Raw genomic sequence first — 14,696 nt, forward strand, 5'->3', positions numbered from 1 at the left:
CCAGCGGGGGCGGCGCTGATTGGACGCGGCGCGCGGCCCGGGCCGATGGAGGCGATGTAGCCGCGGCCGCCCCGGGAGCGCCCGGGACGGCGCCGCAGGTGGGGCGGGGGCGGGAGCGGGGCTGAGGTCTCAGAGCGGCGCGGGTCCCCTCTCCCGGGTCCCCTCTCCCGGGTCCCCTCCCCGGTGTCTGTGTCCCTTCCGCCGTGTCCCCGCCGTCGCGTCCCGTGTCCCCTCCCCAGCGCCCCGTGCACCCAACCGGAGCCGCCAGGATCGCGGCTCCGCTCCAGCGGGGAGCACGGGGAGGCCACGCGTGACACCGGGACGGGGATGGGCTTGTCCCGGGACGCGGGGACGGCGGCAGAGCTGTGCGGTGTGACAGCGGCGCGGCTGCGGGACCGCCACGGCGGGGGCTGTGTCACCGGGACCGCTGTGGGACCCGCGCCAGCACGGGGTGACGCCGGGGGGGCTGCGGCACACATGGAGCGTGACACCGGTGTGACACCGGTGAGGCTGCGAGACATGCAGGGTGACATCAGTGTGACACCGGGACACACAGGGTGACACTGGTGTCCCTCTGGGCCGAGCAGGGTGACAGCGGTGTTGCTCTGGGAGTCACACAGCGTGACACTGGTGAGGCTGAGAGACCCATGCTGGGTGACACTGGTGTCACTGGGCCGAGCAGAGTGACATTGGTGTTGTTCTGGTCCTGTGCGGGGTGACTCTGGTACCACACAGCACCAGTACCTCTCCAGTCCTATGAGGTGCCCCACTCCCTGCTCTATTCCCAGTCTGCCCTGCCTGGGTCCCATCACTGCCCAGGGTGCTGTCCCACCCCTGTGACACCCACCTTGCAGCTGGAGGCTCCCCCCACCCCTCTCACCCCAATTCCCATGTCACTCCCGCAGGGCGCTGGCCATGGAGCCGGGCACCATCGACAACCTGTCCATCCTGTACCAGAGCTCCGACTTCATCGTGGTCAACAAGCACTGGGACATCCGCATCGACAGCAAGATGTGGTACGAGACACTGACCCTGCAGAGCCAGCTCCGGCACCGCTTCCCCGAGCTCGCCGACCCCGACACCTACTACGGCTTCAGGTGAGTGGCCAGGCACCCACCCGGGCTGTGCCCTCGGCTGGGGGCACCCACAAGTTCCCCAGGATGTTCCTGCACCCCTGTCTCCTCCCCAGGTTCTGCCACCAGCTGGATTTCTCCACCAGCGGGGCCCTGTGTGTCGCTCTCAACAAGGCGGCGGCGGGAAGCGCCTACAAGTGTTTCAAGGAGCGGCTGGTGACCAAAGCCTACCTCGCCCTGGTGAGCCCACCCTGCCAGGGCCTGCTCGGGGCTGCCCTTCTGGGCAGGCTGAGCACCTCTGCTGGGAGGCTGAGGGAGCTGGGGTTCAGCCTGGAGAAGGGAGTGCTCCAAGGAGACCTGAGAGCCCCTTCCCCTAAAAGGGACTCCAGGAGAGCTGGAGAGGGACTTGGGACAAGGGATGGAGGAATAGAACAAGGGAGAATGGCTTCCCACTGACAGAGGGCGGGGTTAGATGGGATATTGGGAAGGAATTTCCCCCGTGAGGGTGGTGAGGTTCTGGCACAGGTTGCAGCTGCCCCTGGAATTGTCCAAGGCCAGGTTGGATGGGGCTTGGAGCAACCTGGTCTAGTGGAAGATGGGTTGGAACTGGAACTGGGTGGGCTTTAAGGCCCCTTCCAACCCAAACCATTCCAGGACTCTGTGATTCTATGAATTGCAGCTTGGTCTGCTTCTTGCATCCATCTGGACACAGTTCTGTGCCACGTGTTCTAGGAAAACCCTACTGGAGCAGGGAGGTTGGACTGGGCGTCCCCACTGGGGACTCTCCCAACCTTTCCTGTTCTGTGATTCCACGATTCCTGGCACTGAGGGGTTGGTGAGGAGCACGTGCCAGGGCTCAGTTTCAAACCCCCTTTCTGCCCCTAGGTGAGGGGCCACGTCAGCCAGAGCCGGATGACGATCCGCTATGCCATCGGGAAGAACACCATGGAGGGCAGGACCCACATGATGTGCATCGACGGGACAGAGGGTGAGCCCCCCTTCCCTGCACTGCCCAGACCCCTTGAGCCTCGCTGGGGGATGGCAAACCCCCTTTGGATCTCGTTGCAGGCTGTGAAAATCCCAAGCCTTGCCAGTCGGAGCTGATCGTGCTGGAGCACGGATCCTACAGCGGAGACCCCGTGACCAAAGTGCTGCTGCAGCCCCTGACAGGTGGGGGTTGGGGTCAGGGCAGCAGCTCTGGGGGGCTCTGACGTGGAAGCAGAGCCTGGAAGGGGGATGAGAGAAGCCGAGAACTGCCGGGCTCAGGGGGGACAAATGTTACCTGGTGCGTTGTCACCTCGCGCGCTGAAGGAGGGATTCAGGGATAACCTGTCCGTGATCCCTCCACTCCTGCTCTCCCCAGGGCGGACTCACCAGCTGCGGGTTCACTGCAGTGCTGTCGGTCACCCCATCGTGGGGGACTTCACGTACAGCCTGGGCCAGGACAGCAGCCCCTACAGGATGATGCTCCACGCCTACTACCTGCGCATCCCCGCGCGCGGGGAGCTCATCGAGGTGTGCGCGCCCGACCCCTTCGTGCCCGCCATGGACAGCAACTGGGAGCCCCAGCGCGTCACCCGCCGGCTGGAGGACACCATCCAGGAGCTCAAGGACAAGGTGACGCAGCAGGAGCAGGAGCAGCAGGGCCAGGAGGCCGTGGGTGGTGGTGCGGAGGAGGAGCAGCCCCGGAGCGAAGCCGGGAGCGCGGAGCCGGAGGAGCAGCGGGCGCGGTGCCAGCAGTGGTTGGCAGAGTGGGCTCTGGAGTGAGCACGAGCCACGTCCCTGCGTTTCCAGCTCCATCTTTGTCCCAGTGGGTCCCCTCGGAGCCCAGCGCTGACTCCACGCCTGCACCTCCTGTATGCCAAGGCTTCCCTCGCTCACGGGGCTGGATTAGGCACATTGAGCAGCGGTTAGGGTGGGTTTGCTTTTTAACGTCCATCATCCAGTTGGCCACGGGATGCCCCTTCCCCAGTTCCAGGCCTCAGCAGCAGAGTCAGTGTCACACACCAGCTTAGAGTGACCCCAAAGCTTCCCATCCCTGTCCTGGGGCTCAGGCCCAGCCGGGGCACCACAGACACTGCCTTTGCCATGGCATTCCCACAAACCCTCCGTGCTTGGATGCTGAAGTGTAGCCCAGCACAGGGAGGGGAGGACGTGCCACGAGCAGCTTTGGTGTCCGTGTCCCCCATTCCCATTCCCTTCACTCCAGCTGCTGCACTCACTGGCACATGTGTGGGAGGTGGGACAGTGGGGGTCTGGAGCAGAGGCTGGGGGCACCAACAGCCCCCCAGTTTTGGGGTGCTCCAGGTGTTTGGCCCACAGAGATGTGCTGGGATGGGCACAGGAGAGGTCCCTGCCTGGCACCAAAGTGCTGCCCATCCCTGCCCCGCACTCCCCTCCTCCCTCAGCCCTCCCATGGGGTTTTTAAAGGTTTGGTGAAGGTGAGAGGGTTGATACAAATGGATTTTAAACCTTTTTCAATTTTCTAGGGGAAGAATCTAGTCTTTTAGGGGTTGTAAAATACGGGTGGTCTCAGAAATGAGGTATTTTTAGTATTTCTGTGGTCGGAGAGCCAGCAGCCCAAAGCTTTTTTAATGGATTTTATTATTCCTTCTACTGGCATTGCCTTTCCTGCTTTTATCCTGGGTGTGGGTGTAACCCCTGCTGAGACAGGTCAGAGGACACGAGCCCCTTGCTGCTCACCTGGACAAGTCCTGGCTTGATCCCATGGTGTGGCTCCTGGTCCCATGGCGTGGCTCCTGGCTGGCAGGTTTCCAGAGGGTGCCAGAGGAAGGTCCTTTGGGTGGACAGTTTGGGAAGGCTCTGGAGCAGTAGGAAATGGATGAAGCTGAAAGAAAGACTGATGTGGTGGCTCAGCTCTGCTGGCGCTCAGCTTTGCAAGATTCCAAGAAGAGTTTCTCTGGAAGTGCCCTTGCTTTGCTGGTCATCCTGCTTTGCTTTCCCTTTCCCACCCTGCTCGTCCTCTCCAGCCCTTGGAGGACATTTGGAAATGAGGAGAACAGGACAGCTGGGGAGGGACAGAGGGGCTGGAGCCCACTGCACACACATCCCCATCCCAGGGGCATCGGCATATCACTGTGTGCCCAGAGTTGTTGTCACCCCACCAGCCCCATCCCATGGAAAATGCACCTGACAGGGGCTACACACAACTGACATTCCCACTCTGAGGGAGAATAAAATGTCACAGCTCTCTCCCTGTGGGTGAACATACCCTGCAGGTCACCAAAATCCCGGGGGGAATTGCATCACCCGCCCCTTGTGTCCCTGGGTGCAAGTTCACTGTGCTTTTGTGTCTTGGTGGGGATGGCTCTGAGGTGCCAGCCCTGGGCTCAGGGTGGGTTGGAGGAGCAGGAGACCCATCTCCTTCCTCCCAAGCCCCCTCCCTGCCCATCCCATGTCCCAGGAGTGGCCGGGAAGGGAGAGGCAGCCGCGGGCAGGTCCCAGAGCTGTAAATTACCCTCATGAACCTGTTTGCCAAAGAATGAAGGGGGGTGACGTGCACGGGAGGTGCTGAAAAGTGCCAGGGGAGATTTACATGTCACAGGTGGGACACAGCCTGCCCTTCCCACTGGGAACATCCGGGATGGGGTGGATCACTGGGGTGGGATGTGGGGACACTGATGGACCATCCCTGCTGGGGGCTGTGTGGAGGAGCCCCCTCCCCAGCACCCATCAGCCTTCGTGTGCTGCACTTATACCCAACACCACAGAGACCAGAGATAAATAGGTGTTTTCCTTACCCTGCAGAGAGTGTTTTCCAGGTGCCCTTCCCGGCATCCCGTCCTGCTCCCTCCTCTCTGCCGGCACTGCCACGGGGCGTTGGCTGCGAATCTCCCGGTACTGGGGTGTGTGTTGTGATGTTCTGTGCACTTGGCAGTACCCGTGTTGTTGCCTCTCACTGTATTAAACGTGTCTCTGCCCTTCGCCCCCTGTCTCTCAATCCAACGCGGCTCCGGGGGCTTCCAGGAATGAGCCCGGACCGGCCCGACGGGACCGGCCCCGGGGCTCCAGCCTGGCCAACCTGCTGTGTGAGCACCGCACCGCGGGGTCCATCCTCCCCCTGCTGGAATTCCCGGCCAAAACCACCGGGATGAGCGACCCCAGAGCCCTCCCGGGTTTAGGAACAGAGGTGTCTGAGGATGGTGGAGGCAGCTGGGGCAGATGTCCGTGCCACATCCTGTCCCCTGCCCGTCCCTGCCAGCTGGGATTGTCCCAGGCAGACGAGAAAAGCTCCTATTTTGGGAACATTGTGTCTTTCCCTGGCAAGGAGGTGGGGAGCAGCCCTGGGGCTGACAGGGTTTAGGGGGTGCACAGGGAAAGCTGCTGTCACTCCTGATGATTGGATGCTCCCAGGGCTGGAACCCCTGTGCTCTGGAGCCAGGCTGGGAGAGCTGGAGGTGTTCACCTGGAGAAGACTCCAGGGAGACCTGAGAGCCCCTTTCAGTGCCTGAAGGGGCTCCAGGAGAGCTGGAGAGAGACTTGGGACAAGGGATGGAGGGACAAAATGAGGGGGAATGGCTTCCCACTGCCAGAGGGCAGGGTTAGATGGGATATTGGAAGGAATTCTTCCCTGTGAGGGTGGTGAGGCCCTGGCACAGGTTGCCCAGAGGAGCTGTGGCTGCCCCATCCCTCCAAGTGTCCAAGGGCAGGTTGGACGGGGCTTGGAGCAACCTTGGAGCAACCTTCCACCTCAGTGGAAGGTGTCCCTGCCCATGGGAGGGGATGGGACTGGATGGGCTTAAGGTGCCTTCCAACACAAACCATTCTGGGACTCTGTCAGTGCTCCTCACTCATCCTGCAGTCAGAGCCTACAAACAACCTGCTGAGGTCCCAAGGAAGGGACTTGGGCAGATGTTCTTGGCACGTTCAAGTTCGGGGTAGACCCTGATCCTGTGTCAGCTCCTGAGGGTGTTTCAGGGTCAGTTTTAAGCTCTGTGGGGACACAGTGGACTTGGTGACCTGCAAAGGGGCTCCAGTGTGTCCCTGCCCTCCTGCTCCAGCCGCCCCTGCCCAGCCAGCCCGGGGCAGGGGCCGTGTCCCACCAGCATCCTCATAGCAAACAAGTTTCTGTAATTTTACCACTGCAACAGGAGCTATTTTTACAGTAAATCCTTCCAAAATAGAAACCAGCAACACCCGCGGGCGGCGGCCGAGCCCCGGGGCGGCAGGACCGGTTGGGGGACGGGGCTGGGGACAGGACACAACTGGGAGCACTGGGAGAGGTGACAACCCCCCTTGGCACTGTGCCAGCAGCTCCAGGGACCCTCGGAGAAGTCTGGTACCCACAAATCTCTCTGAGAAGGGGGTGCAGCCTTGCTGCCAGCCCAGCCACCCACTCCAGCTGCTCTGGCCCTTCCCTTTTCCCGGGATAAACACTCAGGTAACGTTTGTGCTCACGGCATCAGGCTCCTCCAGGCTGTCATCCCACAGCCTCAGCAAGGATTTGTTTCCTTTCTTTTTGGTCTCCTTCATGGCACATGCTGGATGGCATTTCGGAGCATGATCAGGGAGAAAGCTGTAAAAGAGGGAATAGGGAATAGGATTGTCCATGGTTAATGGAAAAAGGATGGATGGGCGGGAAGCAGCTCCCAGAGGGTGCTGAGCCCATCACTGAGCACTCGTCTGTTCTGCACCTCAGTTGCCCTGTAAAATAAACCCCTGAACAGCTCAAAAGGTTTCCCACTCCCTGGGAGCACCTTTATCTCCCTCAGGAGCACAGAAATCACCAAGCCCAGAGGATTTATCTCCCTCTGGATTCATTTTGGCTTCAGCTGAACCAGAAGTTCAAAGTTTCCTTTACAGGGGGGAAAAAAAAAAAAAAAAAAAAAAGGAAACAAAACCAAAACCGGGGAGAAGGGAAGGAGCCTGACAAAACACTGTTGAGAAACTGCCCCGTCACACCCCTGTCGGGAGCAACATCCCCACCCCGCACAGATAAGTGCCGAGCGCTGCCGGCGCTGCCCATCCCCGGCCCCGCGGGGGGAGAGGACCTGCCCGGCTGAGACCTCGCCACGGAGCCAGATCCCCCCGGAGGGAGAGGAGGAGAACGGCTCGGCACGGCCACGGTGGGATTTGGGGAACAAAATGAGCCTCAAGGGGAAAATTCCTTGCTTTGAACTTGCGTTGAGTTCGAACTGTGGGCAGCAATGGGCTCAGCGGGGGGATTTTGGGAGCAGGGATGGATTTTCCATCGGGGGCGATCCAGGTGAGAGGTGTGGAGTGGGGAACAGCGGGAAGGAAACACCTGCTGGGACTCCTCCCCTGGGCTACACCGGGTTTCTCCCAGTCCCATGTGGATACGGGGGATGGAGGGGGACCCCGTCCCTGCAGGGCACAGGCAGGAGCAGGGCACTGGGTGTCAGGGGGGACAAGTTATTGTGGAGTTTCTTTTAATGACGAGTGGAGAATTAAATCCTGTTTTTCGTTATATAGGATTTAAAATCTCTCCCTTGGTTGTGGGGAATCTGTGCAGGCAGCACAGGTGGGCACACTGACCCACCCTGATCCCACAGCTCCAACCTGAGCACTGGGTGAGAGAATCGGCTGCAGAGAGAAGAACCCCAGGGGTGGGACACGGCTCCAGCCTCGCGTGGGGTGAGAGAATCAGCTGCAGGATTCCCAGCACCATCCCCAGGCACTGACCCTGAGTGTGGGACACGGCTCCAGCCCCATTGCTGGGTGAGAATTGGCTGCAGGACCCCCAGCACCTTCCAACAACCCCGAGTGTCGGACACGACCCTCCGGACCTACGCCGAGGGCGGAGCCCCAGCACCAGCACCATGGTGTGGGCAGCCCCAGCCCCGGCTGCCATCGCCCTCTGCCTCCGTGAGTGACACCTCGTGTCCCTAAAGCTGCTTTGGGACCCCCATCCACCCCCAGCGCCAGGGATGCTCCAGCCCGTGCTGCTCCTCATCCCCATCCTGCTCGGCTTCGGCACTCCCTGCCCCCTGCCTCCTGCTCCCCTCAGCATCCACAGGCAGTGGGAGATTTTTCCCAAGGACAGGGACAGATTTCCAGGGACAGATTTCTCCCTTTTTGCCTTCCAAACCCACCCAGAGGGACCCCGGGGTGCCTGGGCTGGGGGCTGCTCTCTGCATAGAGGTTTAAGTGAACATCATTACATTGCCGAAGAAAAGGCTCTTCCCAGATTTTAAACCTGGACCAGCTGTGGAACATCCCCTGACCACCTGTACATACATCCATGGATGTTTCCTAACCTGCTCCTGCTTCCTTGCAGGTGTCTCCACAAACCTGGTGAAAGCTGCAGTGGTGAGTCTCCCCCGGCTCCGCTGGCTCCCAACGCTCCAGGGCTTTCCCAAACTTCTCAGCTGGTGCTGGAGGTGCCGGAGCTGCCGTGGTTCCTCCATCCCTCAGCTGCAGGGAGGCACAGCTGTCACCTGCCTGCTGTCCCCCTGGGCAGCCCATGGCCTGTCTCTGTCCCATCCCACCCCTCACTCACCCACTGCCCAGCAGCTTCCCTGCCCTGCTCCCAGACCAAGGGCTGGCACCCTGATGGGCTCCCAGCCCCCCCCCAGCTCTGGGGAAGCAGGGACAGACCCACTGAAGGGTCCCCACTCCTGAGAGTGGCTGTGGTGGCTTTTGTCCCCACATGTCACCAGGGCAGCCTTCAGCCAGGTCAGATCCCATTCCCTGCATCTAAAATCCCTTCTTCCCACTCCTTGCCTGGGCTGAGCATCCCTCATCCTGTCCCCAGGCTGCCCTGGTCATTGGAGCTGTCCTGTCCACTGCTGAGCAGCACCCTGGGTAAGTACAGCCCCAGCCAGAGCTCTGGGTTTTGGGGGGTCTGGGCAGTGGGGCCAGTGTGTGTTTGACTGCTCCCCACATCCACGCCCGGCTGCTGTGACGGGTCCCCGGGCTGGGGAGGATTTACAGCCTCGCACAGCCGGTTCCGTGCCTGTGCCCGGGCAGGGATTCCGGTTGCTTTGGCTCCTCCTGGAGCACAAACACACCAAGAATTCCCTTTCCTTTATGGGGCTGACACAGGTGGAGCAGGAGCCTGCCCCGAGCAGCTTCATCTCATCCCAGGCTGGAGCGGAGCACGGACCGTGAGTGTTGCCCAGTCCAAACCAGTCCAGAGCTCTTGGGCAGGGGAAAAATGCCCCTGTGCTGGTGGGCATCTGGGTGCTCCCAGGAGTGGGGAGGCACAGGACCAGGCAGAAAGCTGTGGGATTCTCATAAAGTAACTGGGGAGGTGGGGAAAGGACCTTACAGAACACTGGGGGGGGTTGCTCTTACCTGGGAGCAGGAATATGGCAGCAGCAGCAGCTGGGAAGGAGTGGGACAGGGTGGGATATTCCCCAGGCAGGGTCAGCACCAAGTGGAGGGCACTGCAAGATCAGAGGATGCTCCTATAGATGACCTGGAGAGTTTTTAGTTGCCTTTAACAGGACAAAGTGCAAGTGGGCTGCAAAAACACCCCCGTGTTCTTCAGAAATAACTTTAAGGAACGGAAGCAAATAAGGCTTTATGGGGTGGGGATGGGAGGAGGATCCACAGTGGCTCAAGCTACGTTACTGCGATTCCCTGTTCATTCACCAGGGCTCTTCCAAGGGGTTCTGAGCCCCATGGCAGGACCAGGGCCAGGTGGGAAGGGGGGACACACCATCTGCCTGACACAACTCCTCACCCACAGGCTGCCCCTCCGAGCCCATCACTGCCACCACCATCGCCACGAACCTCCTGTTATCCCTGGATTACACCTCTGAGGAGTTCAACCTGTGCCTGAGCAACGATGTCTTAATGGAAAACCTGGAGGCTCTGCTGGACATGCCGTTCACCGTGGAGTACCACGAGGTCATGAAAGAAAAGGTGGACCAGGTAAGGGCAGGAGGTCCCAACAGGAGGTCCCAGCAGCCCCTCAGCAGGATGGGCACAGTCTGGGATGGGCAAGACCTGCTGTGGGAACGGGCATCAATGGATGTGGGGATGAAGGTGCCCGAGCGAGTCCTCTGCACCCATTCCCACCCTATTTTCCCTTCCCTCACCCTGGTTTCTGCCCCCTGGCCTGGCCCCACAGACTTACCCGTCGGGGATCCCGGAGGAGCAGCTGAGGCGCCTGGGACTGCTGGCCCGCCTGTACTCGGAGGAGGAGATCAGTCAGTGGTCAGTGACGTCCAATGACACACTGGCAGCCCTGCTTGACCCCTCGGGAGGGCGCTGGGATGATTCCCAGGTAAATCCATGGTGGCAGCAGGAGATGAGTGCTGGGGAACCCAAAATGGGCCAGCCCATGCCCCAGCCCAGCTTGGGGCAAAGGTGTGTTTGGCAGCACACCTTTAACAGGAGCATCTTCCTGCCCGCCCTGTGTCCCACCACGTGCCCTGTGCTCCACAGGTGCAGCAGCTGCTCAGCAGGTACCTGACCCTGGGGGGCACCTTGACCGGGCCCCTGCTCCAGGCCATCGGGGGCAGATGCCTGTGCAACCTGCAGGAGGAGCAGATGGAGCAAATCCCCGCCCAAGCAATCGGGTGAGGCTCTTCTGAGGGGCACTGGGCAGTCCTGCGAGGGTCCTGGGACTGTGGGGAAGGGGGTGCTGGGATGGCAGCCCCCCAGCTCTGTTCTGGCTCTGCCCACTCCCAGGCAGCAGGGTGGGATCGCTGCTCCCACTCCCAGCTCCTGCCGGAGCTCCGGCACCGTGAGTGGGGACTCCCCACACAGCTCCCCCAGCCAACAGAACCCTTGGGCTGTGGGTTGGGGTGCTGCCCCTCTCTGAGCTGTGACCCCCCCTTCCAGGACTGCTGGGCAGTTAGACATTTCTGCCTGCTCCCAAGCCAAGAAGGAGCTGCTCTACAGGAAGGCTCGGGAGGCCTTTGCTGACCTGGCCAACACCCCCAGTGTGTATTACTGCCGGCTCCGGCCATACCTGGGTAGGTGCTTCCTCCTTCCCCCTCCCTCCCACCATGAGGCTCGCTGTCTCTTCCTCATCCAGGGAGGTTTGGCCATGCTAGGACAGGTCTGGCAGCCCCAAAGGCTCCCCAGAGGAGTTGGGATGGTTTGTACACATCCAGGTACCACCTCTCTTTAAGGTGGAGCTCCAGCAGAGGACCTGAAAGCCTTGGCCAATGCTGGCGTGGCCATAGACATGGATATGGACACCTTCCTGTCCCTAAATCCCAAGGAACTGCAGGTACAGCCCCTGCCCCTCTCCCCTCTGCAGGGCAGGGCTGACCCAGGGCTGGGCAGGGGGTCTGAGGCCTGAGTCCCATCAAATCACCAATTCTCCACTTTTTTACCTGTGTAAAGTTTCCTTTGGAAGTTTTTCCTTGCTCTGCAGCCCCACTAGAAAGGCATTTAGGGGTGATGCCGGCGGTGAGGATGAACGAAGGGGGTGTTGTGTGTGTGTATGTGTTGCAGAAACTCAGTGTCATGGACGTGAAAAATTTGCTCGGGGAAAACCTCCCCGAGCTGAAGAAAGCTGAGAACGAGCCCATGGTGATGGGCTGGGTGGAGAGACAGTTCCAGAGGGAGCTGGACCGTGTCCTGGGAATCGGCCTGCAGGGAGGGATGGAGGACCCCACGGGGACAACCACGCCTGCTGCCCCCCCCACCACAGCCAGTGTCACCTCCACAGCCACCAGCCCTGTGCCCACCACCCTCTCAACTGTCCCCACCTGTCCTTGCTCCACCACCCCAGATATTGTCACCTCCACAGCCACTGTCCCAACCCCTCCTTACTCCACTACCCCAGCCAGCGTCACCTCCAGAGCCACTGTCCCCACTTCCATCACCCTCCCCACTGTCTCCACCCCTCCTCATCCCACCACTCCAGCCAGTGCCACCTCCACTGGCACTGTCCCTGTGCCCACCACCCTCCCCACTGTCCCCACCCCTATTGCCACTACCACCCCCCCGACCACCCAGTCAAGTACAGTCCCCCTCCAGACCCCCACCCCAAGTGCTCTCAGCCCAACCCCCCTAAACAACAGTCCCCCCTCCACTGAGAGTCCCCCTGCCACTTCCACTGCCACCTCCACTGCTCATCCCACTCTGACCACCTCCATCGCCCCCCCGTGCTCCACCCACCCGTCTCCCACCACAAATAAGGCCACCCCGTCTCCTGTCCCCCTCCTCCCCACCACCCTGGCCCCTGTCAACCCCAACACCACCTCTCCCAGCTCTGTCCCAGTCCCTGCTGTCACCTCCAGGGCCACCACCAGCACCAGTGTCGGCACTGACCCAGCTGGTACCACCCACAGCACCAGTTCCCCTCTGGTGCCCGTGAACACCCCAGCACCCGGGGGGACCACTCACCCTGCTCCTGCCACCCACAGCACTGTCATCCCCAGCACCCACAGTGCTGCCAGCACCCCTGTCCCTAATCCCACCTCTGCTCCCACTGCCACCCCTGTCCCTAATCCTACCTCTGCACCCACTGCCACCCCTGTCCCTAATCCCACCTCTGCTCCCACTGCCACCCCTGTCCCTAATCCTACCTCTGCACCCACTGCCACCCCTGTCCCTAATCCCACCTCTGCTTCCACTGCCATCCACACCACTGTCACCTCCATCTCTAATCCCACCTCTGCTCCCACTGCCACCCATCACACCCTCACCTCTGTCTCTAATCCTTCCTCTGCAGCCACTGCCACCCACACCACCATCACCCTGAGCACTCCCAGTGCTCCCAGCACTCCTGTCCCTAATCCCACCTCTGTTCCCACTGCCATCCACACCACTGCTCTCCCTGTCCCTCACTCCCCCTCTGCACCCACTGCCACCCACAGCTCTGCCCGCCCTGTCCCTCTCTCCACCTCTGCTCCCACTGCCCCAGCCACAAGCCCCCCTCCCCACAAGCCCACCCCAGTTCCCAGCTCCACCATCTCCACCCAAAAGAGCATCATCTCCTCCACGCCCGAGACCACCACAGTGCCCTGCCCGACCAGTGGCTCCCCGGGATTCCCCAGCCCTTCCTCCACCACCACCAGCAGTGAGGCCACCAAACCAACCCCCGGAGCTGTGCCGGAGTCACCGCGACCAACATCCAACGGACACATCAACCTGCAGCCCAAGCCTGGTAAGGTGGGAATGTTCCGAGTCAGGAAAGGCTTAGGAATGATGGTGAGGCCGAGGTCTTCAGCAGTAAGCAGATGATCCACCTCATTCCTGCTGGATTCAGTCCTGGCTTCACGGGCAGTGACGTGTCTGTGCAGCCCCCGGAGCTGCCTCAGGTCCTGCCAGCTCTCAGGTCTGCCCAGGAGCACCCGGAGGTGTCTCCGAGCCCCCCCAGCCCCCAGCACTGCAGAAAACTGGAATAATCCTGGAGAAATCCTGGAGGAATCCCACTCCTAATCCCTGGGCTGCTCTCTACCTGGGTTTGGCCTTCCCTGTTTTAGCTGGGCATGGTGTTCCTGAGTGCAAGCACTAAAGTCTGAGCTCCTTTGCTCTGGCAGAGCTGCCCCTGTAGCTTTAATGACCCTGGGGATTCACTCCTGCCTTGTGCTGGTGAGTCAGGAAGGCTCAGCCTGGGGACAGTCACACCTGGGGCAGGCCAGGGTCTGAGGAGAAGGTACAGGCAAGGTCCCAGGGGGCTGAGAAGTGCTGTCCTGACACATGGGACCCCCTGGGATACCTGAATTCCACTGCCCTCTCAGCTCACACATGCCCTGCACCTGCATAATCCCATTACTTGTGTTCTCCCCACAGATTCAGGACCCAGACTGTCCTCCTGCCTCATCCATGTGCTGGCTGTCACCGTGGGGACCCTGCTACTGCAGGGGCTGCTCTGAGTCCCCCCCTCAGCACCACACCCACCCCATCCCTCCTTCATCTCCACCACCCTGCAACACAATGGTGCTGGGAAATTCCCTGCTGGAAAAGCAGAAACCTGGGAAAGGAAGAGAACTCCTCCATTTGATACCAGCACAGAACGGGATCATTATTTTTGAGGCTGGGCAGTGAAAGGAGAACTGGTATTTTTCAGCCCAGAGAAGCCCCACGGGTACTTACTAGCAGTTTACTCCATGTAGTACCAGCAGTGCTGAGTGCTCTGACAGGGCAATAACACCAGGCCCACTTCTACCAGGGGCTTTCCTTCTAAGGAATCCCACTGGGATCTGTGAAACAGTGGGACAACTCAGGGATTGGAGTCACTGGCCACTGCAAAAGAAGCAGAACACAGCCCAGCAATGCAGCTGAGAGATCCCCAAAATGGCATTTACTCATTTCATGAACTGCTTTTTGATCCAGATCTGTTCAAACTCCACGAAGACTCCCATGGGATGATTCACTGAAGATAATTTATCTTGATAACTGGTGCAATGCTATACAATAAACCATCAATCAACTAGTGTTTTCCTAATCTTTGAGGTGTTTAGTGCTTAGTATTGTACTTTTTCTAGCTTAGATCTAAAGTCTGCACTGAAGGGCAGAGCAGGCTCTCCTGCTCTCATTCTGTAAAGCAATGACAGCAAAGATTATTTTATATAGATATCTATATCTATATCCCTCTTTCTCCTCCAGGCTCTCCTCCCTGGGGGAAAGGGGATTGTCAGGGGCTGGATACAGGTTGCACTGAGGCATTTTTTGACAGAAATTCCCAATAAGTGGGGGAACAAATTGTTTAAAACCTATAAAGTTTTTTCC

General features: G+C 60.1%; 2 protein-coding genes across 2 annotated transcripts; both read left to right on the plus strand.

Moving 5' to 3' along the window:
- Positions 1-7: 7 nt before the first annotated feature.
- Positions 8-5,018, plus strand: RPUSD1 (RNA pseudouridine synthase domain containing 1). Its single transcript, XM_064673368.1, has 6 exons — positions 8-98; positions 906-1,097; positions 1,190-1,313; positions 1,959-2,061; positions 2,142-2,243; positions 2,437-5,018. The coding sequence occupies exons 2-6, from the start codon at positions 916-918 to the stop codon at positions 2,838-2,840; spliced, it is 915 nt and encodes a 304-aa protein (XP_064529438.1). The 5' UTR covers positions 8-98; positions 906-915; the 3' UTR covers positions 2,841-5,018.
- Positions 5,019-9,728: 4,710 nt separating this feature from the next.
- LOC135423383 (mucin-2-like) lies at positions 9,729-14,383 on the plus strand (the record flags this gene model as incomplete). Its single annotated transcript, XM_064673577.1, has 7 exons — positions 9,729-9,932; positions 10,132-10,287; positions 10,449-10,582; positions 10,848-10,981; positions 11,141-11,241; positions 11,469-13,128; positions 13,758-14,383. Coding segments are annotated over 7 exons (2,472 nt in total), but the record flags the coding sequence as incomplete, so codon positions are not given.
- Between the last annotated feature and the right edge of the window lie 313 nt (positions 14,384-14,696).

This window comes from Pseudopipra pipra, chromosome 16 (genome assembly GCF_036250125.1).
Source record: "Pseudopipra pipra isolate bDixPip1 chromosome 16, bDixPip1.hap1, whole genome shotgun sequence".
Classification (NCBI taxonomy): domain Eukaryota; kingdom Metazoa; phylum Chordata; class Aves; order Passeriformes; family Pipridae; genus Pseudopipra; species Pseudopipra pipra.

Bases quoted from the DNA above. Each gene is read 5' to 3' on its own strand.
- RPUSD1 (XM_064673368.1), top strand. From the start codon at position 916: ATGGAGCCGGGCACCATCGACAACCTGTCCATCCTGTACCAGAGCTCC. The intron at 1,314-1,958 runs GTGAGCCCACCC...TTCTGCCCCTAG, and splicing joins CCAAAGCCTACCTCGCCCTG to GTGAGGGGCCACGTCAGCCA. The intron at 2,062-2,141 runs GTGAGCCCCCCT...ATCTCGTTGCAG, and splicing joins GTGCATCGACGGGACAGAGG to GCTGTGAAAATCCCAAGCCT.